Source organism: Erpetoichthys calabaricus, chromosome 12 (assembly GCF_900747795.2).
Source record: "Erpetoichthys calabaricus chromosome 12, fErpCal1.3, whole genome shotgun sequence".
Lineage (NCBI taxonomy): Eukaryota > Metazoa > Chordata > Cladistia > Polypteriformes > Polypteridae > Erpetoichthys > Erpetoichthys calabaricus.
In genome coordinates this window covers 48515564-48535995 of record NC_041405.2, presented here as the reverse complement: position 1 = coordinate 48535995, position 20432 = coordinate 48515564, and the positions used below count along the sequence as shown (strand labels likewise).

Genomic DNA, 20432 nt, shown 5'->3' with positions numbered 1-20432 from the left:
TTACCCCTTAACAGGGATGGGTGGATGGAATACAAGATGCTGCACTGCTGCCAGCTTTGTTCAGGTGAGAGTAAGCCTTGTGGAGCAGATAGATAATTACATCTATCACTCCATACTTTGTCCAGTTGGCAAACTGCAGTGGGTCCAGGTGGTCTACCACAACAGAACCAGTCTCTCAAAGGTCTTCATGATGGGCTTTTTTCTATTTTAGCTATGTACGCCTCCTTTCCTTCACTCTGCTTTTTGTTTAGCACACGTTGTACAACCTTCAGAGTCTCTTTAAATCAGGTTGTGGTCAGATTTGCCTAAAGGAGACAGTAAAATACACTTAAAGGCATCTTTAACATTTGAATACAGCAGGTCCAGCTTGTTATTTCCTTGCATGGAACCAGTCACAAATTGGTAGATATTTGTCCTCATTCCTTCCAAAGTCACATGGTTGAAGTCACCACATATTATAACTGTAGGGTCCAGGTGAGTCATCATTAAAGTTGTGGTGACAGAATGAATAATTTCTGTAGATAGTTCCTTCCTCTGCAAATGAGGACCTAAGGATGATGTAATTCATCTCCATGGAAAAGTAACGTGAACAAATTGCAACAGACAGAATTTCAATATCTAAATTACAAACTGTAGTTTGAACTGTAATATGCTCCCTTTTATACCATTCCTCATTCACATAAATGACAAGTCCCTTCCTGTCTTCTTTCCACACCACACTGGGTCTGATCGAATAAGATGAAATCCATCCAGCATGAAAATAGTGTCAGGTATGTCTGGTAGCTTGCAGTACATAAAGCACAAAACGCCACTGTATTTGTATTCTCCATAGCCCACTATAAGCACAGACAGTTTATCTATCTTATTTGACAGAGATCGAACATTGCCCATGACCACAGATGGTAGACCAGGTCTAAAGGTTTTTCGCCATGCTTTTACTCTCACTCCTCTACATTGTCTTCATGGTTTGTGGACAAACAGCTCCTGTGGTAAAGTAAAGCTGAGCTGTTTAGGTGCTTGTGATCACAGTGCAAGTAGCTGATTACGGGAGTTATGTAATACACCCCGTTTTCATTTTCTCAGTGTCTCTTACTATTTCAGGTGTTGTAAATATAAGGTAGCCTTTGGATCCTCTTTGAGACTCCATCCAAGTTCGCAGCTCATCTTTAGTGCAGTCAAGATAAGCCAGCATCTGGGTAGGCACACAATGCTATTCATCGGTAAATCTGAGATCCATTTATCAGTGACAAGCCAGGAGCCATATCAATTCTAATTTAAAATAAAACTAGTAACTAATAAATCATTTCAGAAACTAAATGAAAATCAGTGACAAATATTGCGCTTCTGTAAAAAGGATGCTGCTTAAAACAGCTAACTAGTTAATAATAAATTATCTGACTTGATTTAATATGCTTTGGGAAAAAAATATTTTACCATATGGGCATGGTTGTTTCTTGTGCTCTGGAATAACAGGGCGTTTCCTGAGGAAATTCTCTAGACTAGGTCCGTGTCGTCCTAAAGGATCATCTGGTGGCATAAACCTGTAAAAGTAAAGTTAAATTACTATATTGCCATGCACTCAGCTGTTGTTTATTAATTGAGACTTTTCTTTATAATTGACAGCATAAGACACAATTCCTAAATGATCAACTATTCCACTATGTCTGTCAAAGCCTACAAACAGGTACAAAAATCTAACCAAATTTCCATCTTAAGTATTGAAAAGTAAGAAGTAGGGATGCTCTGATCAACTGGCCACCAATCTAAATCAGCCGATTTTCAATAAAAAAGGCTGATCACAAAAAATATATATATTTTCAGCCCCTGCTTTTCTAAGCTTTACTGTCATTTAGTTGCAGTGCTCCTTTATGCAAGGTATTAATTACTGTGGTTGAGACACAACTGTTATGTTAATAATAATTCTTTGTATTTATATAGCGCTTTTCTCACTACTCAAAGCGCTCAGCAATTGCAGGTTAAGGGCCTTGCTCAAGGGCCCAACAGAGCAGAGTCCCTATTGGCATTTACGGGATTCGAACCGGCAACCTTTCGATTGCCAGTGCAGATCCCTAGCCTCAGAGCCACCACTCTGCCAGAAAATGGAGTAATCTTCTTCTTTTGGCCGCTTCCATTATGGGTTTCCATGTCTTTCTGTTCTCTGCATCTTGCTCTGTTACACCCATCACCTGCATGTCCCCTCTCATCACATCCATAAACCTTCTCTTAGGCCTTTCTCTTGCCTGGCAGCTCTATCTAAACCAATACAATCTCGCCTCTCTGACTTTGTCTCCAAACCATCCAAAATGAGCTGACCCTCTAATGTACATTTCCCTAATCCTATCCATCTTCGTTACACCAAGTGCAAATCTTAGCATCTTTAACTCTGCCACCTCCAGCTCTGTCAGTGCCACTGTCTCCAACCCATATAACATAGCTGGTCTCACTACTGTTCTGTAGACCTTCTCTTTCACTCTTGCTGATACCCGACTGTCACAAATCATTCCTCTCCACCCATTCCACCCAGCCTGCACTCTTTTTCACAGCTCTTCTGTATTGTTGATTCCAAGTATTTAAACTCATCCACCTGTGCCAACATTACTCCCTGCATCCTCACTATTCCTCTGACCTCCCTAAAAAAAGATTTAACCGGAGAAGACGTCCTGTGCCATTAGACAAATGTCAAGAGAAGGTACGTTAAGGAATTCAGACCTTTTTATTTTTGTCCTTTAAATTAAAACAGACACTGCTTTAGTTTGAACAGAGAGCTCGTTTAAAATGCAGCTGCTTACACTTTTAATTGGAAAAAGAAAAGATAAACACAAACTTGAAATTGCTGCTAAGTTAACAATAGGCTTTTTTAAAAGATTTTTATTGTGTTTATTATTTGCTGCTGTTTATAATACAGCATATATTTTGGTAAGAAACAAATACTACATAATTAAAATGGTAATCCATATTTTATAATTACACCTCAAGAATTATGGATATCTAGCTGATACACTGAAGAAAAAAACACACCTGTATAAATATAGTAAATGCATATTTTATCAGCAAAAAGCTGCAGTGCAATTAATGATTTAAAATGATTAAAACCTGTAAGTAGATAGATAGATAGATAGATAGATAGATAGATAGATAGATAGATAGATAGATAGATAGATAGATAGATAGATAGATAGATAGATAGATAGATAGATAGATAGATAGATTCCCAAGGGGAAATTCACAAAAGTGAATGTATATTTAAATTTAAGTAGTGTTTAATTGCCAATATCAATTAATTGTGTGAGAATACATATATATCATTTTTTTTATTATTAGAAAAATGGTGAAAATTACTTTTTTTAATTAAGCCTTTTTTCAGATAGGTATATTACAGAAAGAATTAAACAATATGACAGGTTGTATTCAATGAGAAGCATTTTATTTTCTTTTATTCTTTTATGTGGCTGTCTGTCTGTCCAGGATTTTATATCACCTGTATCTCGCAAACCGTTTGACCTATTGACCTGAAATTTGGTACACATAGGTCACGTCTACTATCCGCTTTTGGGGTGATGATTGACCTCCAAGGTTATTCCTCTTTTTATTTTTATTTTATTGTAGAATCAACTCTCAGCAGTGGCCAGATGGGTGGCCATGTGGTGCATGTGCATGAGCGCCGTTCTCATTCCCTACCACCTTTGAATTCACTTCCCCTACCTCTCCATATCTTAAATCATTCTTGAGGCAGATTGAAGACTTAAGTGCCAGCTTAAGTGAAAAATTAAGGAAAACATACTAAGTAATTGCAACACAAAAACGGACAATCAGTTTTAACGCAAAAAGATGCCAACGAAAGAAGAGAAGCGGGCCGCTAGGGTGCAGAAAAGAAGAGCTGCTCAGGAAGCAGCAAGCACATCAAAATCTGAGCAAATAAATGCTAAATGTACAGAGAAACAGTATGAAAACTATGAATGCTCAAGCCAAGTGTATTCACTGCGCCATTCCTGGTGGATAAATATTTTGTACGTATTTTATTAAAGTATGTATTTTAAGGAAATTTTATTAAGTTAATATTTTATTTAGATTAATAAATAAATAAGTGGCCGGCTTGATCTCAATGGGTGTGCAGGTTCGCACGGCTGTGTGGGGTTGGTGGAGTGATCGAAAAGGGGTACACCCGCATGTGAGGGTGTTTTCTGTCTTGATTGCTTCATTGTGTAGTCTGCGTTAGTCACTGCACCCACTGATGTATGTTTGGGGGAATCGGACGAAAAAGGGGGCAAAAGAACAAAGAGAATCAAAAGAACCAGAGGGCAAATAGATGAAGCCCGAAAGAGCAGGTGAAGGCATTATCTGGTCAGCCCGTATTGAGGAGTGCAGGCAAGCATCAGGGGCCCCACGAAAGAACAAGTAATCAACATTCTTGGGGTGGATCAGTTCCCCACTGAATAGTTATTGTGTAGCAGGGGATGACTGAAGGTTTCCCTTGGGATCTGGCAAGTGCCATTTGTTTGTATGAAGAAGATGGGAGAAGGCGGCTTGGTTAGTCACAGCAGATGCGCCGAAGGAGACAATCATGGATTAGCTGTGTTTGGAAGGGACCGTGGTTGCTGACGTCTCTGCCGACTGCAAGACCTGGAAGGGTGAGTCGGCGAGACACTAAAGACAGATGTGCTGGACTGAAGGAGAGAAGAAAAGAATGGAAGTAAAGCATGGTGAGAGACGCAAAAGGATGGTTGCTGCAGCAGAGGAGAGTGAGATGCAGCATGGATACCTTATGACTGGGGATTATTAAAAAGGTAAATCCTAACTTTGTTTTATCTTCCTTTTTTTTTAAACTTATTAATTGCATTGTTTTTTTATGAATTTCACCATGAACACAGGAATTATTTATTGGATTGTTTATTATGGGGATATGCACTGTTGCATTATTTTCTTTGGATTGTCTTTAAATAACATTCATGGAATAAAAGCACTTGCACATTTATACCCAACAGCTGCAGTCAGTGTGTGTCCTCACTTGTCAAGGTTCAAGAGGCTCCCATTACGGTTTTGGGAGAGTGTAGTCAACCTGCACCATTACAGTCATTGAATAATAAGCCTACATAATTTAATTTTGCTAATAAAAAATGGAAAGTTAACACCTGTGGTCTATAGCTTAATTATAAAAATACACTGTAATATATGACATAAGGCTTCTATTTGTCAGGATATGCAGGGGATTAATGTTAAAAGTTTTTTAAGGGGATAAAGAAAAAAGAAAGAAAAAAAACTGGATCGGAATCAGACCATCAAGTAGCATTAGATCGGTGATCAGTATAAGCCTCAAAAAACCTGACTGGAACATCCATAGTAACAAGCAAACCTATACTAAAATTACAGGAATCTAAAAATGCTTTTATTATTACATATCAAATACAGCTATTGCTTCATGTACACTCATTGTCACCTTGCAGCAACAGTAACTTACTTCAAACTAAGGTTGGATTCCTATTATTGACAAAGTGATGATTATTCAAGGTCTTCTGCTTTGAATTCTAATTAACAAGCCAAATAACTGCTCCACACTGACACTTTTGAAATGCACAAGCTTTGCACTCATGGTTACATAGTTGGTATCTTTTGACCAGCTAGGATTTCAAATGTTGCGTTTCATCAGTTAGTTTGTTTTAAAGGGTGCATGACATATGCTGCATTGCCATTTATTTCCTCAATAAAATACTATTACATGAAGATTTTTTTTCAATTTAATGACATACTGCTAAACAAAAGGTCAATGATTCGATTTTAAAAGAAAAGTTCAGGAAATTCCTCTGTTTCTAGCATAAGGGAGAAAAAAGAAAAGTATATAGAGAATACTTTCTTCTCCAGATGTAACTTACTTGTCATTCACAAAAGAGTACATCAAAAGTCGTTCCTCAATAAACTTCTTCCACTCTGGTTTTTCATTTTGCAGATCTCTGTAATTATCATTGGATACAATAATGCCATCAGAGTCATATGCCAGCTTCACAATGAAACGGTCATCATAGCATACCACTCTCCGACCCTGGACTCTACGTGAAGGGGTGAACACCAAGATTTTCTCTTTTTCCAGCTTCCGCAGGATCTCTTGATCTGTTCAAGCCAAGGGTGAATAATTTAAAAATAAGAATGAAGATTACTGTGAAAAATTACATTTAAGAATTACTCCACTACAGAGGCACTAAAATATTTTTAAGCAATCAGAAGGAAATATTTGGATTGAAATAATAGTCAGAAACAAATATGTGCATTATTAAAATGGTAAATCAAGGGTGTTCCAAATAATATTAAACAGTACACTAATTAAATATTTCATTTTAAAATAATATTTTCACAGGAAAACATAAGAAGTGTAATGCTGACGGACAATGTAAGGATTTACATAGGACGTTCTAAGGTTTATCCAGCTCCACTGACTTAATGTATGACAAAAACCAAGTCACTTTGTTATTTAACCTTCATACCATATAAATATGACTAATTCCTGTTTGCACCAGATGCTTTCATGATAATCCTTGACCTGCTATGCTTCTGTACTGAAATACGAGGGGTTCAGAAAACAAATGAATGTATAAGCATGAATCTCTCCCAATATTCTTTTGCTTTTACCAGGTGCCATATAAATAAAATTTATTATTATTATTATTATAAACATAATATAATAAACAAAGAACTGACATAATACCTGTAATAGGTGCATCAGGTCTAGACTGCTCTTTCCTCCAGGCTGGTACAAACACAGTGATATCCTTGTGTCCTTTTTCCAAAAACCAGTCCACAGCAAGCTGGATTCCACGACAAGAAAACACTTCCTTGTTTCCATGACTAGAAAATACAAAGCAGCTCAATAAACGAGTGTTCCAAAATAATTCTCAATTAATGGAAAGAAAAGAAGGATTAAGACGAATAACTAGAAGTTGTCTAAAATGAAGCTGTACTTTAGCTTCTGGTTCTAGGCAAGCTGCTTTAAGTAACAAAGCTTTATTATCTTTTCCAACCCGCTGAATCCGAACACAGGGTCACGGGGGTCTGCTGGAGCCAATCCCAGCCAACACAGGGCACAAGGCAGGAACCAATCCAGGGCAGGGTGCCAACCCACCGCAAAGCTTTATTATTCTACAAAAATTATAGTATTATCAAAATAATGGCAGGAAAGTGGTGTTTAAATTTGGATTAACAACCTGAGCAAGTCACCCAACCACTGCATGTTCCACATTTGACAGGAAGATATGTGTTGCAGTGGTGAAAGTTTATTACACAAGGAAGTTCTCACCTTTAATCCATGTTAAATCAAGATACATCATTATTTCTATCTATCTATCTATCTATCTAATATTCTGCCCAATAAGAAAATTAGCACAAAAGCAGACTTACTTAAGGAAGTGGTTTAAAAATAAAATATGCATTCAAACCTTGCCCAGACATTTTTCTTATTCATGTGATCAAACTACAAAGTGGAAGGCATTTCAGCATCTCAGGTTTTTAAGGAGATAAACTGTCTTCAGCATTATTTTTATACTTAGCCCAGACACGACCTTAGGTGTATACAAGTAAGCAAAATTATTAAAACGATATTTGTACAAGGGAAAAATAAGTGAGAATGTTCATGTCAAATATATGGTTGGACTTGTGAGGGCTTGTGCCAGAGCCTATCCCAGCATCAAAGAGCATAAGACAAGAAATAGTCCTAGACAGGGTGCCAGGCCATTCCAGGCCCACTCACATGCACTCATAGTGGAGCCAATTTGGAATCTCCAGTGAACTTAATCTGCATGACTTTGATGATGTGGAAGGAAAACTAAAGTGCTCAAAGGAAACCTCAAACAGAAACAGGAAAATGTGCAAAATCCACAAAAACAAAACCAGTGCACAAGACCCAAACCCAGCACACTGGATCAATGTAGCAGCAGCAATAATCAATGCAATATCATACTATCCTCTGAGAAAACTGTGATGGTTTAATTTGTGAAATAATGGGTCATTGTTTATCTTTAAAAATTAGATTAACACAACTTGCTGACTTTTTCAAACACACGCTAGAAGCAGAGATACAATGCCACCACAAAGCTTACACCAATATTTTACAGCATGTTTTAAAAACTCATCGCATGGAATCTTAACAAACTGGACATTTCTAGTAAGGGCATAATGCTGACAACCTTGTTGTCACCATAAAGACATAAAGGCGGTTTTAACCCACAATCTCAGAAGAAAAGTAAAATACAAAGAACCTCTGGAGTAGGCTAAAATGGAAAAATAGACATTGGCTGCTGGGTTGCGCTCACTTTGGTAAAAACATCCTTCAATAAAGTTTTATTGTTACATATTCTATATTTATATAGATTATTATATTTACATATATAAAAAGCACAACATTACTAGACTAAAGGATACCCGTCTAAACTAGTTGCAGAAAATTCTTTTCCAAATCTCAAATAATGCAAGAGTATGATCAAGGTCACTCAGTAAATTAAGGATCAGAATATATAGAATTTAACATAAGCCTAAAAAGCAAACAACGTTATGAATTTTGCAAACAGTTTTCATATTAATTAAATGCTTTTGAAAAATAATACATTTAATATATACAAAAATGATTATTGACAAATAATGAATACTATACACCAGCATTTTACAGTAATTTCTCTGAGATAGCTCAATGAGCATGACTGACTCACTAAGATGACATCACAGTAACAGTGGCTTCTTTCTCTTCAGGAGGAAGTCTTCAATTACCTATTACAACACCACTTGTTTCATTTATAATCCACCAAGTATGAGCAGGATGGGTAGGCATATGTACTGTATGTGTGCCATAAGGGTACTATATATTGAAACATGGGCAGAAACAACATTTTTGATTTCATGGTTGTGCAATAGCATTACAACTAGTGACGGGCCAGCAACTGGAACGAAATTAAATTAGCAGCAAGGAAGAAAGTTGGTTAGTTTCTCTCTGTTAATTCTGCATACATATGCCTGTAACTCGCTGTTTAAATTTTTTAGGGTTTAAATGTAGTGGAGGGCGGCATGGTGGCGCAGTGGGTAGCGCTGCTGCCTCGCAGTTGGGAGATCTGGGGACCTGGGTTCGATTCCCGGGTCCTCCCTGCGTGGAGTTTGCATGTTCTCCCCGTGTCTGCGTGGGTTTCCTCCGGGCGCTCCGGTTTCCTCCCACATTCCAAAGACATGCAGGTTAGGTGGATTGGCGATTCTAAATTGGCCCTAGTGTGTGCTTGTGTGTGTCCTGCGGTGGGTTGGCACCCTGCCCAGGATTGGTTCCTGCCTTGTGCCCTGTGTTGGCTGGGATTGGCTCCAGCAGACCCCCGTGACCCTGTGTTCGGATTCAGCGGGTTGGAAAATGGATGGATGGATGTAGTGGATTTTCCAGTGGAGAAAATGCAGCAATATGCATGATAGTGTGTTTTGGTGCTTCTTTACATTTAAAAAAAATATACAGTGTACTCTTCCACAATGATGTGAATGAAAGCCAAAAAATATAACTGATTTTACTAGTGTGCTACGGATTACCAGTGTTACACAGCTGTGAAAACATGCAGGTAAATGCACAGGTGTGAATGATTCTTTAGGCTGGGATATTTGTTGTTTTCAATTAAAAGAAAAACTTTATTAACTCCAAAAAAAACGTTTTGGCGACTTTTATAATTTTCATTTGTAAAACTGCATAAAAAACGAATTTTACCGTCAATTTTGTGAAACCATACACAACACAAAACTCATCGGTTTTGCTCATCACTGTAAGTTTATCCTTGTGTCCCTGCTGTACCCTGCCTAACAGTAACAAAATCTCTTTTCCACTTCCGGCGTACTACTCTCTCTACTCATGTAGCATTTCCCCTAGCTTCCTGATGTACAGTGCATCTGGAAAGTATTCACAGTGCATCACTTTTTCCACATTTTGTTATGTTACAGCCTTATTCCAAAATGGATTAAATTCATTTTTTTCCTCAGAATTCTACACACAACACCCCATAATGACAATGTGAAAAAAGTTTACTTGAGAGTTTTGCAAATTTATTAAAAATAAAAAAATTGAGAAAGCACATGTACATAAGTATTCACAGCCTTTGCCATGAAGCTCAAAATTGAGCTCAGGTGCATCCTGTTTCCCCTGAATATCATTGAGATGTTTCTGCAGCTTCATTGGAATCCACCTGTGGTAAATTCAGTTGATTGGACATGATTTGGAAAGGCAGACACCTGTCTATATAAGGTCCCACAGTTGACAGTTCATGTCAGAGCACAAACCAAGCATGAAGTCAAAGGAATTGTCTGTAGACCTCCGAGACAGGATTGTCTCGAGGCACAAATCTGGGGAAGGTTACAGAAAAATTTCTGCTGCTTTGAAGGTCCCAATGAGCACAGTGGCCTCCATCATCCATAAGTGGAAGAAGTTCAAAACCACCAGGACTCTTCCTTGAGCTGGCCGGCCATCTAAACTAAGCGATCGGGGGAGAAGGGCCTTAGTCAGGGAGGTAACCAAGAACCCAATGGTCACTCTGTCAGAGCTCCAGAGGTCCTCTGTGGAGAGAGGAGAACCTTCCAGAAGGACAACCATCTCTGCAGCAATCCACCAATCAGGCCTGTATGGTAGAGTGGCCAGACGGAAGCCACTCCTTAGTAAAAGGCACATGGCAGCCCGCCTGGAGTTTGCCAAAAGGCACCTGAAGGACTCTCAGACCATGAGAAAGAAAATTCTCTGGTCTGATGAGACAAAGATTGAACTCTTTGGTGTGAATGCCAGGCGACACGTTTGGAGGAAACCAGGCACCGCTCATCACCAGGCCAATACCATCCCTACAGTGAAGCATGGTGGTGGCAGCATCATGCTGTGGGGATGTTTTTCAGCGGCAGGGACTGGGAGACTAGTCAGGATAAAGAGAAAGATGACTGCAGCAATGTACAGAGACATCCTGGATGAAAACCTGCTCCAGAGCGCTCTTGACCACAGACTGGAGCGACGGTTCATCTTTCAGCAGGACAACAACCCTAAGCACACAGCCAAGATATCAAAGGAGTGGCTTCAGGACAACTCTGTGAATGTCCTTGAGTGGCCCAGCCAGAGCCCAGACATGAATCCGATTGAACATCTCTGGAGAGATCTTAAAATGGCTGTGCACCGACGCTTCCCATCCAACCTGATGGAGCTTGAGAGGTGCTGCAAAGAGGAACTGGCGAAACTGGCCAAGGATTGGTGTGCCAAGCTTGTGGCATCATATTCAACAAGACTTGAGGCTGTAATTGCTGCCAAAGGTGCATCAACAAAGTATTGAGCAAAGGCTGTGAATACTTATGTACATGTGATTTCTCAGTTTTTTTATTTTTAATAAATTTGCAAAAACCTCAAGTAAACTTTTTTCACGTTGTCATTATGGGGTGTTGTGTGTAGAATTCTGAGGAAAAAAATTAATTCAATCCATTTTGGAATAAGGCTGTAACATAACAAAATGTGGAAAAAGTGATGCGCTGTGAATACTTTCTGGATGCACTGTATGTACGCTATTATGACAGATCATTTACAACTACTGTGTATATTTTTACTGATCTATTCTTTCCACTCTCTAAAGATGAGAAAAATATTAAATTAAAAACAGACAAAATACTAATTGAAATGTAACAATCTTTAAAATAAAAAATTAAATGAATTGTATTGTTGAAATTGAGGGAATGTTACCTGCAGTTTTGCTGCCATATGCCTTAGTGTATTCAGAGGAAGCAGATTATGTGTACTGTATGTACAGAATAACAATACAAAAAAAAATAAAAACACAGAAAATATTTTTCCTGTGAAAAAAAAAATCAAACCACTATTTTCTTGCTATTCCCTTTATTATGGACATTGATAAGTCAGTATTATAATGAACACATGATGCAATGAAACAGAAAGGAAACTGTTCTTATTTTATCTAATTATATAGGTGTAAATCATTTTTGCACGACTTTACATGCTTTCTGTGAGATAACTTACCCTAGTGAGGTTACTGTTTCAAGTACTTTTTGCAAATGTGCACTCATACAGTATGAACAAGGAAGAAAAGTAATGAGTGTAAGTTTTCACAACAAAACAACAGAAAAACACGTATATTTAAACATCTTTGACCTTCTTTAACATTTTTTTTTACTGATTGCTAGTTTCAAAATTTTGGCTATCCATGTATGACAGATAAGAAAATTTAAGACATGATGACATGCAAACAATACTCCAAATGCCAACAACATGTAGTTACAGTACTTTATCGTATGTTGCAGCACCTAAATGGAGCAGCAGGGTCAGCAAAGGTAGACTGCACAAGGCCAGTGGCAAAGAACCAAGGTGAAAATACCAAGCAAATGGCTACCATTTTTAACACAATCAATGTTATGTATACAATTTATTCTTTTTATAGATTTTTTATTCTTCTCGAGAAAATATAACACTTGTCAGAGTGTGTATAAATTTATTTTCCTGTGTATAGATAAAAGTCATATGTATACAGTATTTGACTTTATAAGTGAATGCAGTATCTATTTACACAACTACAATAGAAAAACAGAAAGCTCAAATCATAAATACTATACATGTATAAGGCAACAATGCAACAAGTAGTAGCATTTCAAACACTACCCCTTATAATGTAAATGATTGAAACTGTTAAGGCCATTACTGTAGTAACTTGTAAGTACAATGTACCATGGTATCCAACAGCTGACATTAGCTGTAAGTAATTTTTTCTAGTAATCTTGTATGTATATATGTTGTACTTCCTAGTTTTATAATTTCACAAGAAGTTGTTCACAGGAGTCATATTAATTTAATGCCTTTGCAATATATCATATGAAAAAAATATTTGTATAATAATATAGCTATCTTTGACAAACATGTTCTATATATACTGAGACAATAGGTTTTCAGCTACCACAAAGGCTAATAAATCAGATAGGGACAGGATAGGGGCAGTCAGCGAATGCGCAAGAATTAAACACGCAACAAGCTTGCACCTTACTCTCGGATTTTAAAATGCTGTGTATATGAACAGCTTCATTAGATAACAACCTCAGTTTACCAGACTGCGACAGAAGACTTCAGCAGCAGAAGACGGCGATTTGTGAGTAGGGGTTCTACAAAGTGAAGCAACCTGTGACTACATTCTTGTAACTAGTCAGTAGCATTTTATATGAAGACTGGTTGTTTCAAATAGATAGCTTATGATACTCTTCTTTTTGAACTTTTATCATCAATACAAATGCAGTGAAAAAGGCTGTGCAATTTATCAGCTGAAGCAAGATGAGTAAGTGGAAGTAGAGTTAAGTAACAGCGATACTTTCAAACATCACCCCTTTATGCTACTCAAGCAAACGATTTTAATGTTTACATTTTCACCACTCAATTACAAATAGAGCATATGATAATCAATTCTTGAGTACAGTCTTTCTAAATAAGTCCAAAACATACTGAGTAAGACCAAATACGTTGCATGCATACACGTGTGTATCACTGCTAGGATGTCCACAGCACCTTGTTTCAGCGTGTAGCTGAATTGCAGACGGTTTGACAGTAAGATGTATTTATAGTGTCATAGAATAAAAAGAAAACCTCTGTCTAGTATGGGAATAAAACACAAGAAAATGGACACCACCATTTCTTTTACTTTAAATGTATAACATTGGCTCTAATTAACTGCTTAATTGTAAAAAGACATCTTTTGCTACCTTGATACAGGGAATTAGTGAAAGAAACAGCAAAAACAAAATATTTGAGAACAACATGAGTTCTATCTGTTTGTCTCTAAAATACAAAATGCACTACACCTAATTTTTGCCCTCCTTTCTGAGATGCTTGTTTACAAGACACTTGTCTATAGTGGTCGATTTTTACCACACAATGTTTAATCATATAAAACGCTCTGTGTTTTAAATCCACATCTAATTAAAATAAACTATTTTACAGTATGTGATTATATGAAAATATAATGTGTTATCTCAGTGTCAAAGAACAGAAATATGACATTGTACTTCTCTGAGATTAGGGAATTACTAATCCTAAAGATAATGTACTCAGAATTAAAGAATTGACACCACCTGAAGACAAGTATTTTCCAGTAATCTTGTGCCTAGTACTGAAAGATGATTTTTAAATATATAATCTGAAAAAAAACACAAACTCCTTTGATGCACTGATTTTAGAAACGTAATGTTAAGAGAGAAAAAAGAAAACATGGAACTCTGAATATAAATGCCAATACCCCTGCTCCTTGTGCTATAGCATCTTTGCAGACTTCAGTTTATATGAGGCATACAAACCAATTACAATCACAAACACAGGATTATATGAAAAGCCAAAGAAAATGCAACAGCTTGTCACTCCATATGCTAAAATGTGAATGTTATCCAAGAAAAACAAAGAAACAGTTAAAAGTGTTTCTTCATCTATTAATTAGCCTACCTCTGGATTTTATTAACTCTGAAGTCTGAAGATGAAAGTACCGGCCACCTAGACAGAGATAAATTTAAAGGCTGGTTTAGGACAGAACATCTAGGAAGTTATAACTAATTATGACAAGTTACCATATGCCTTTAAAAAGCATGAGAGCAACTGCCCTTAAACTAAATGTAATATGTAACAATAATTCATCCCAAAATAATTTTTTTTTTTTTTTTCAAATTTATATACATTGCACGGGACCAACAGGTGTCCCTGCCAGGATGAGTCCTGCTCCCTTACTTGGCCAGAAGACAGAAGGACAGCTGAGGAGCAGCGATATTCATCTGCCATGCCAGGATATGTATGCAAGAAGACGCTGCAACAGCAGCTACACCCGGGTTGGAGTCCCAGCAAACTTGGAAGGACACGCTGAATGTGCTTCTGAACCGGTAAGGTCGGGGCAGTGGGTGACTGCCTGCTATGGACAGAGTGTTCCCCCATGCAGTGGGTTGCAGCATATTATCTGCAGAGCCCCAGTATGGAAACCCACAGGGCTTCATGGGAGTTGTGGTCCCAGGGGCCTGTCCTGCTGGGCTCTGTGGGGGCAGTCAGGGGAAACTCTTGGATACTAACTGCACAAGGACCACTGGGGTCTCGCAAGACCCAGAAGTGCTTCTGGGGGGTAACAGATTAAGCACAAAAAGTACTCCCAGGTCTGGAGCTAAAAGCGAGCCCTCCACTCGACATGGGGTGAGAACAGAGAAAAGTTATTGTTGAAAGTAAAAATAGTTTAACTTGGGCTGTTGTGGTGCAATTGTGTTTGAGATTTTGGGGTGTTGATACACTCCCTAGTGTCCACAACACATAAAAAAATTATACTTCTAAAAAGATTTTTAAAAACTGTGTGATATGTTTTCCTTGATGCAACATATACATCATGTTTTATTAAAACATATGAGCATCACTGAAGTAAACAATTATTTAGCAAGAAAGCACAACTCAAATGGATATTATTTCAGCTTTTGTTGTTGCAAATTAAGAAAAATCACTGGTTCACAAAACACTTCAAGGCAGACAGCTCTATGAAACAACTCCTAAAAATCGAACTGCTTATTTTATAATGCACACTAGAATCAAAGAAGTTCCATCAGGTACCACTCTCTGCATTTACAGAGAATGACAACAGGCACAAATGTAGAATCAAAACAAACTAGATAAGCACTGGGCCTAAATAAACACCCCATAGCACCATCACCATTTAATTTCAAAACTGGCGCTCTATTAATTGCACACTTAAGATCCCCCCCAAAAAAACACTTGGCAGCTAGCACTGCAGGCAACATACATGGGATTATTTAAAGGGGCTGAAAGAAAATCACTGTCTATTTACAGGAAAACAGAAAAATTAGCAAGAACCAGGAAGTGCAAGGAAATATTTAGAAATGGTGGAAAATAATAAGCTTAATTTTAAAAGCTACTATTTGGCTCCAATCAACTTGTCAAGTTTAAAGGCAACAGCTGTAATTGCATAGATGCAGTCACATTTTAAAGATAGTGAAAGGGGAAAAAAAGCACAGGAGACATGTAGTAAAAAACAGAGTATCTGCAGCCTTTAGAGGGAAGCACACTCCTTACCTCATGGCCACGTTAGAGCCATCGATGACAATTGGCCGCAGGTTGTCAAGGTTGTCCATGGCCTCCTCCTCTAATGATGCTTCAGGACTTGTAATTTCCTTGGTGCATGGTACACGTGCCACTAGGGTACTGGTACCTGAACCTGTACTGGAGGGTGTGTCCACATCACCTTTATTACCTAGCCTCACAAGCTCAGCAAGAATGTCATTGATTAGTGCACTTGGCCCCAGCTTGTTTAGTACAGTCTGAATTTGTTCCATGGAGTAGCCCAGCTTCAGTGCAAAGTCCATTTTGACCTGGTAATCTTTATCCAGGCTGGTAACCTGGGTGTCCTGAAGGATGCTGCTCTGAGAGAAGCTTGGGCGATCCAAACAAGGCGAGCGGCAGAGCTGACGGTGTGGCTTGTTGCTTATCTGTGGTTCTGTACTGTGGCTGGCAGCCTGCTCAGTTTCACTCTCTGAGCTGCTGCCGTCCTCTGACTCACCGCTGCAGTCTGCAACCTCTTGCAGGATGCTCCCCTCTCCTCTAGAGGCCTTCTCCATTTTCAGCTTTTCCACCATGGACCACGCCGTCATTACGTTGTGCTCCCCACCTGAAATCTCCACAGTGTTTTCCTTTATTTCCACCACAGCCTGCGAGTCATACTCAATAAGTGACTTCAGGGACAGCAGCCGTCTGCGCAAGAAAAGTGTCAAGTGCTCCTTTCTCTTGTGTTCCGGGGAGATGAGGGATGTAATATAATCCTTGAAGGAAGGAAGTAAAGCAAAAAAAAAAAAACATTAGACAGTGGAACAAATTCAGCATTTATATGCTAGTCACTTTTTAAAAGATAATATATAAAGTACAGAACTGAATAGAATATACTTTGACATATGCTCTCAAAAATAAAAACTAAATGTTCTGTCAAACACTTTTCCTAAAGGTTCTATAATTATCTGAGGCATACATTGACTGCCAAGATCTACCCAAGCTCAGTATTAATATCCCAGTAAAAACCCTGGATCAGAATTCCCAAATGAGACCAATAATACTAGTAAAACTGTCATCCAACTGGATTCTCAACAAAAATTGTAACAAACATTAACACATTTCTAGCTGCATTTTTGTATCTTAATATTTATTAACGTTATATATCAGAAAAAAACTGTCCTACAGGTAAAGTCATAATTAGTTGCTTTATATATTAAAACAAGTAGGTAATAAAATTTCGTTTTAGGTGCAGGCTATACCTGGTAGCGTATACCTCACGGTCAAAATTTAGAGAACACTTCCAAATGGCTTTAAGTGCAAGTCTTGTGTGCGGATCATGTAAGCCCGGCGCAGCACATGCCAGTCCCAGAGGAAAAGGCCAGTTCCCAAAGCCGGCTGTCGTCTTATCAGCTCTGTAGATGAGCTGCACGCTCTCGTGACATCAGCTGGCTATGTTGTCAGCAGAGTTTCCCAAAAGGAAGCGACAGCAGCCTACCTTGTCATTTCCCCTTTCTCGCTTCAGTAATGCCGGATCAGGCAAACACAACTCTTCGTGCTTCTTTTTCACAGACTGAACCCGGGGGCTCTAGTAGCGCACATAACTCTGTGCCGACTTGTCGTTTCTTTTTCATTATTATTTTACAGGTGTTGTGCACGTTGAACCGTTTATTCCCATTATTTTGTTCCTGTCACGAATCAATAGAGGCGCCGAATCGATTACTGTACTGTGGTAAAGCAAATGCGCATGCGCTAATCCCCTGTCGCTCCCCGCGCCTTTTTCTTGCAGATAAACTTTTACTTTATTTGAGCGGCCGTCACATAAGAAAACAAGTGAACTCTAACAGCGCTATATGACTGTATAGATTTTGTTCCCCAGCAACCCGACCTGTCCTCATTTTCCCCAAGGTATAGTACGACTGGCATACTTGGATGCAGTCGGGTAGGTAATCATGCACACACCAGTATATTCTGCACCTGCCGTATGTACGCCATCCATCCGTTTACCCATTTACTTCAGCACATTTAGTCAGAGAGAACTAATTAAGTTATTAATAGACGTTAACTCAATCGGGTGGGTCACGAGGTCTTCTCGTTCTGTGTCCGACATTACAGCAACATGTTTTTTTTTGTATCTATGCAAAACAGATGCTTAAAGCACTCCTACCAGGGAAGCTACTCACCGCTAAAGGACCCCAGCGTGTGTGCCTGCCCGCCCGCCTCCATCCGTAGTTGCCGCCCATCGCAGCCAACCCAGCGCTAAGGAGTAGGGCGCCTTTTTCAGTCTGACCACGCCCCTTCTGCATGACGCAATCAGAGAGATGCTTTCTCTCCCTGCGCAGCGTGCTTCGCGGTTTGACAAGAACGTACTGCAGACAAACTTCAGTTACGGGGTATTAAATGCTTTCAAGCAGGGTTTCTTCAACTTTTTTTCCGACTCAGTCTTTCCATTTTTAGTGTCTTCGAGACCCATGACGATCTACAAGGGGTTTAGGCAGGTGGTCCCTTGGTGAATCACCGACAACCGCCAGAGCGCAGCAAATGGACTGCTTAAACAAACCGCGGGGACCCACAGAGGCACAATTCGCAAACCGTATCCTATTCACTCACATTAAATACAACAGTGACTTGCAACTTTATGAGACCCCAAAGCGACACTCTGCTTTGATGAACAAAACGTGCGGACTGTCTTTGTCTAAATACATTGGAGGAGTTGTGTGATTTCTGCTCACATCTCTTTTAAAAACTCCAGTGTTAACCGTAGGGAGTGTGACAGCGTGAGGGCAACCATTTAGAAGGATATTAGGGAAGGTAAAAGGCAGTTATAAAGAAATATTGCAAATAATGTGAAATATTCTTTCAGTGTTTAGTAGTAAAAGAGCGTTAAAGGGTGTCAGGAATAGTAAGAAATTGAAGTAGGCAGAGAGTGAAATGGCAATGCTCTAAACTTGCATTTTTCTTAAAAGTTTTCACATGTAAGGATGTGGATAACTGTTCAACAGTAACAGGGACTACTAATGGGTTAAGAGGGAGAAGTACTGCTTAGTTTGAATAAGATGAAATATAACATCACGAAAGGACTAGATAACATTTAATCTTGAATGCTTAAGGAGTTAAGTGAGTACGGATATTTTAAGAAGTCACTGCACACTGGTGAAATGACAAATATTATCCCATTATATGCAGCACGGTGGCGCAGTGGGTAGCACTGCTGCCTCGCAGTTAGGAGACCCGGGTTCGCTTCCCAGGTCCTCCCTGCGTTGCATGTTCTTCCCGTGTCTGCGTGGGTTTCCTCCCACAGTCCAAAGACATGCAGGTTAGGTGCTTCTAAATTCTAAATTGTCCCTAGTGTGTGCTTGGTGTGTGTGTGTGTGCCCTGCCCAGGGTTTGTTTCCTGCCTTGCGCCCTGTGTTGGCTGGGATTGGCTATAGCGGGTTGGATAATGGATGGATCCCATTATGTAAAGCACATTGGAACAACTCTCCCCTCAACTAATGCATGGTGTTCTTTCCCAGCACCATGTTTCATGCCAGTTCAGTGATAGGAGAATTTAGGAGAAAAAGGACAGTGTAAAAGTAGGGAGTCAGCAGACAATAAGCAGGAGTGCCTGTGACATAGAAAAAGACTGAACGTGAGTGGCAGGTGATAATTATTGGTAGGAAAAGCTTTCTTTTATTGTTCTGTAACCCAGATAACAGAGTATAAGACAGGGCACTGTTTGTTACAGAACAAAGACTCCTAGTAAAATGTAGAAAACTCCAGTACCTCTGAGTTGTATTTGCTTATTACACTGGTCATTACAATGTTATATAAATTAATTAATATTGTTAATACTATATTATATTTTGTTAATATAGTTTTTGTTTCTGTAAATAAATATGACTATTTGCTAAACTAATCTACTATATATAATTTTTAAAGTAGCTTTTCTGTTGTTCATCTTTTCCCTTATCTGTCATGGCCTTGGTCTCAACCCCTGACAGATAATCAAGGTTTTACTGTACTGTAAGGAATTACACACTAGAAGTAAATGTTAGTTTTGAACATATAATGGGAGGTCTGAAAATTGAAAGTACTGCTTTTGAGAAGGATTTAGGAGTCACAGTGGAATTGTCACTATTAACTTCCAAGCAGGGTTCAGAAGCCATGAGGAAGGGTAACAGAATGTTAGGTTATATAATGCCTTGATGTGTAGAGTACAAGTCAAAGGAGTTTATGCTTAAGCTTTATAATGCACTGAAGAGGCCTAATCTGGAGTACTGTGTACAGTTTTGGTCACCATGGTAAAAAAAAAGACATAGCAGTGCTAGGAAAAATCCAGAGATGAGCAATGAGGCTTATTCCAGGACTGCAGGAGATGAGTTATGAGGAAGGATTAAAGGAACTGGACCTTTTAAGTTTA

The 20432-nt window shown here is 38.8% G+C and overlaps 1 protein-coding gene across 3 annotated transcripts in view; it reads right to left on the bottom strand.

The window, feature by feature from the left end:
- The window catches only part of zc3h12b (zinc finger CCCH-type containing 12B), a 72814-nt gene that overhangs the window by 4129 nt on the left and 48253 nt on the right, over window positions 1-20432 (bottom strand). Inside the window, exons 1-5 of one of the 3 annotated variants that reach the window (XM_051934498.1) lie at window positions 18214-18262; window positions 16064-16806; window positions 6695-6834; window positions 5868-6102; window positions 1435-1541 (exon numbers count right to left, since the gene is read on the bottom strand). In XM_051934498.1, coding sequence (XP_051790458.1) covers window positions 1435-1541; window positions 5868-6102; window positions 6695-6834; window positions 16064-16638 — 1057 coding nt within the window. In that variant the 5' untranslated portion in view covers window positions 16639-16806; window positions 18214-18262. Of the gene's footprint in view, window positions 1-1434; window positions 1542-5867; window positions 6103-6694; window positions 6835-16063; window positions 16807-17292; window positions 17587-18213; window positions 18263-20432 lie in introns of those variants that run through there. The other 2 variants (XM_051934497.1, XM_028815479.2) reach the window with 2 other exon arrangements.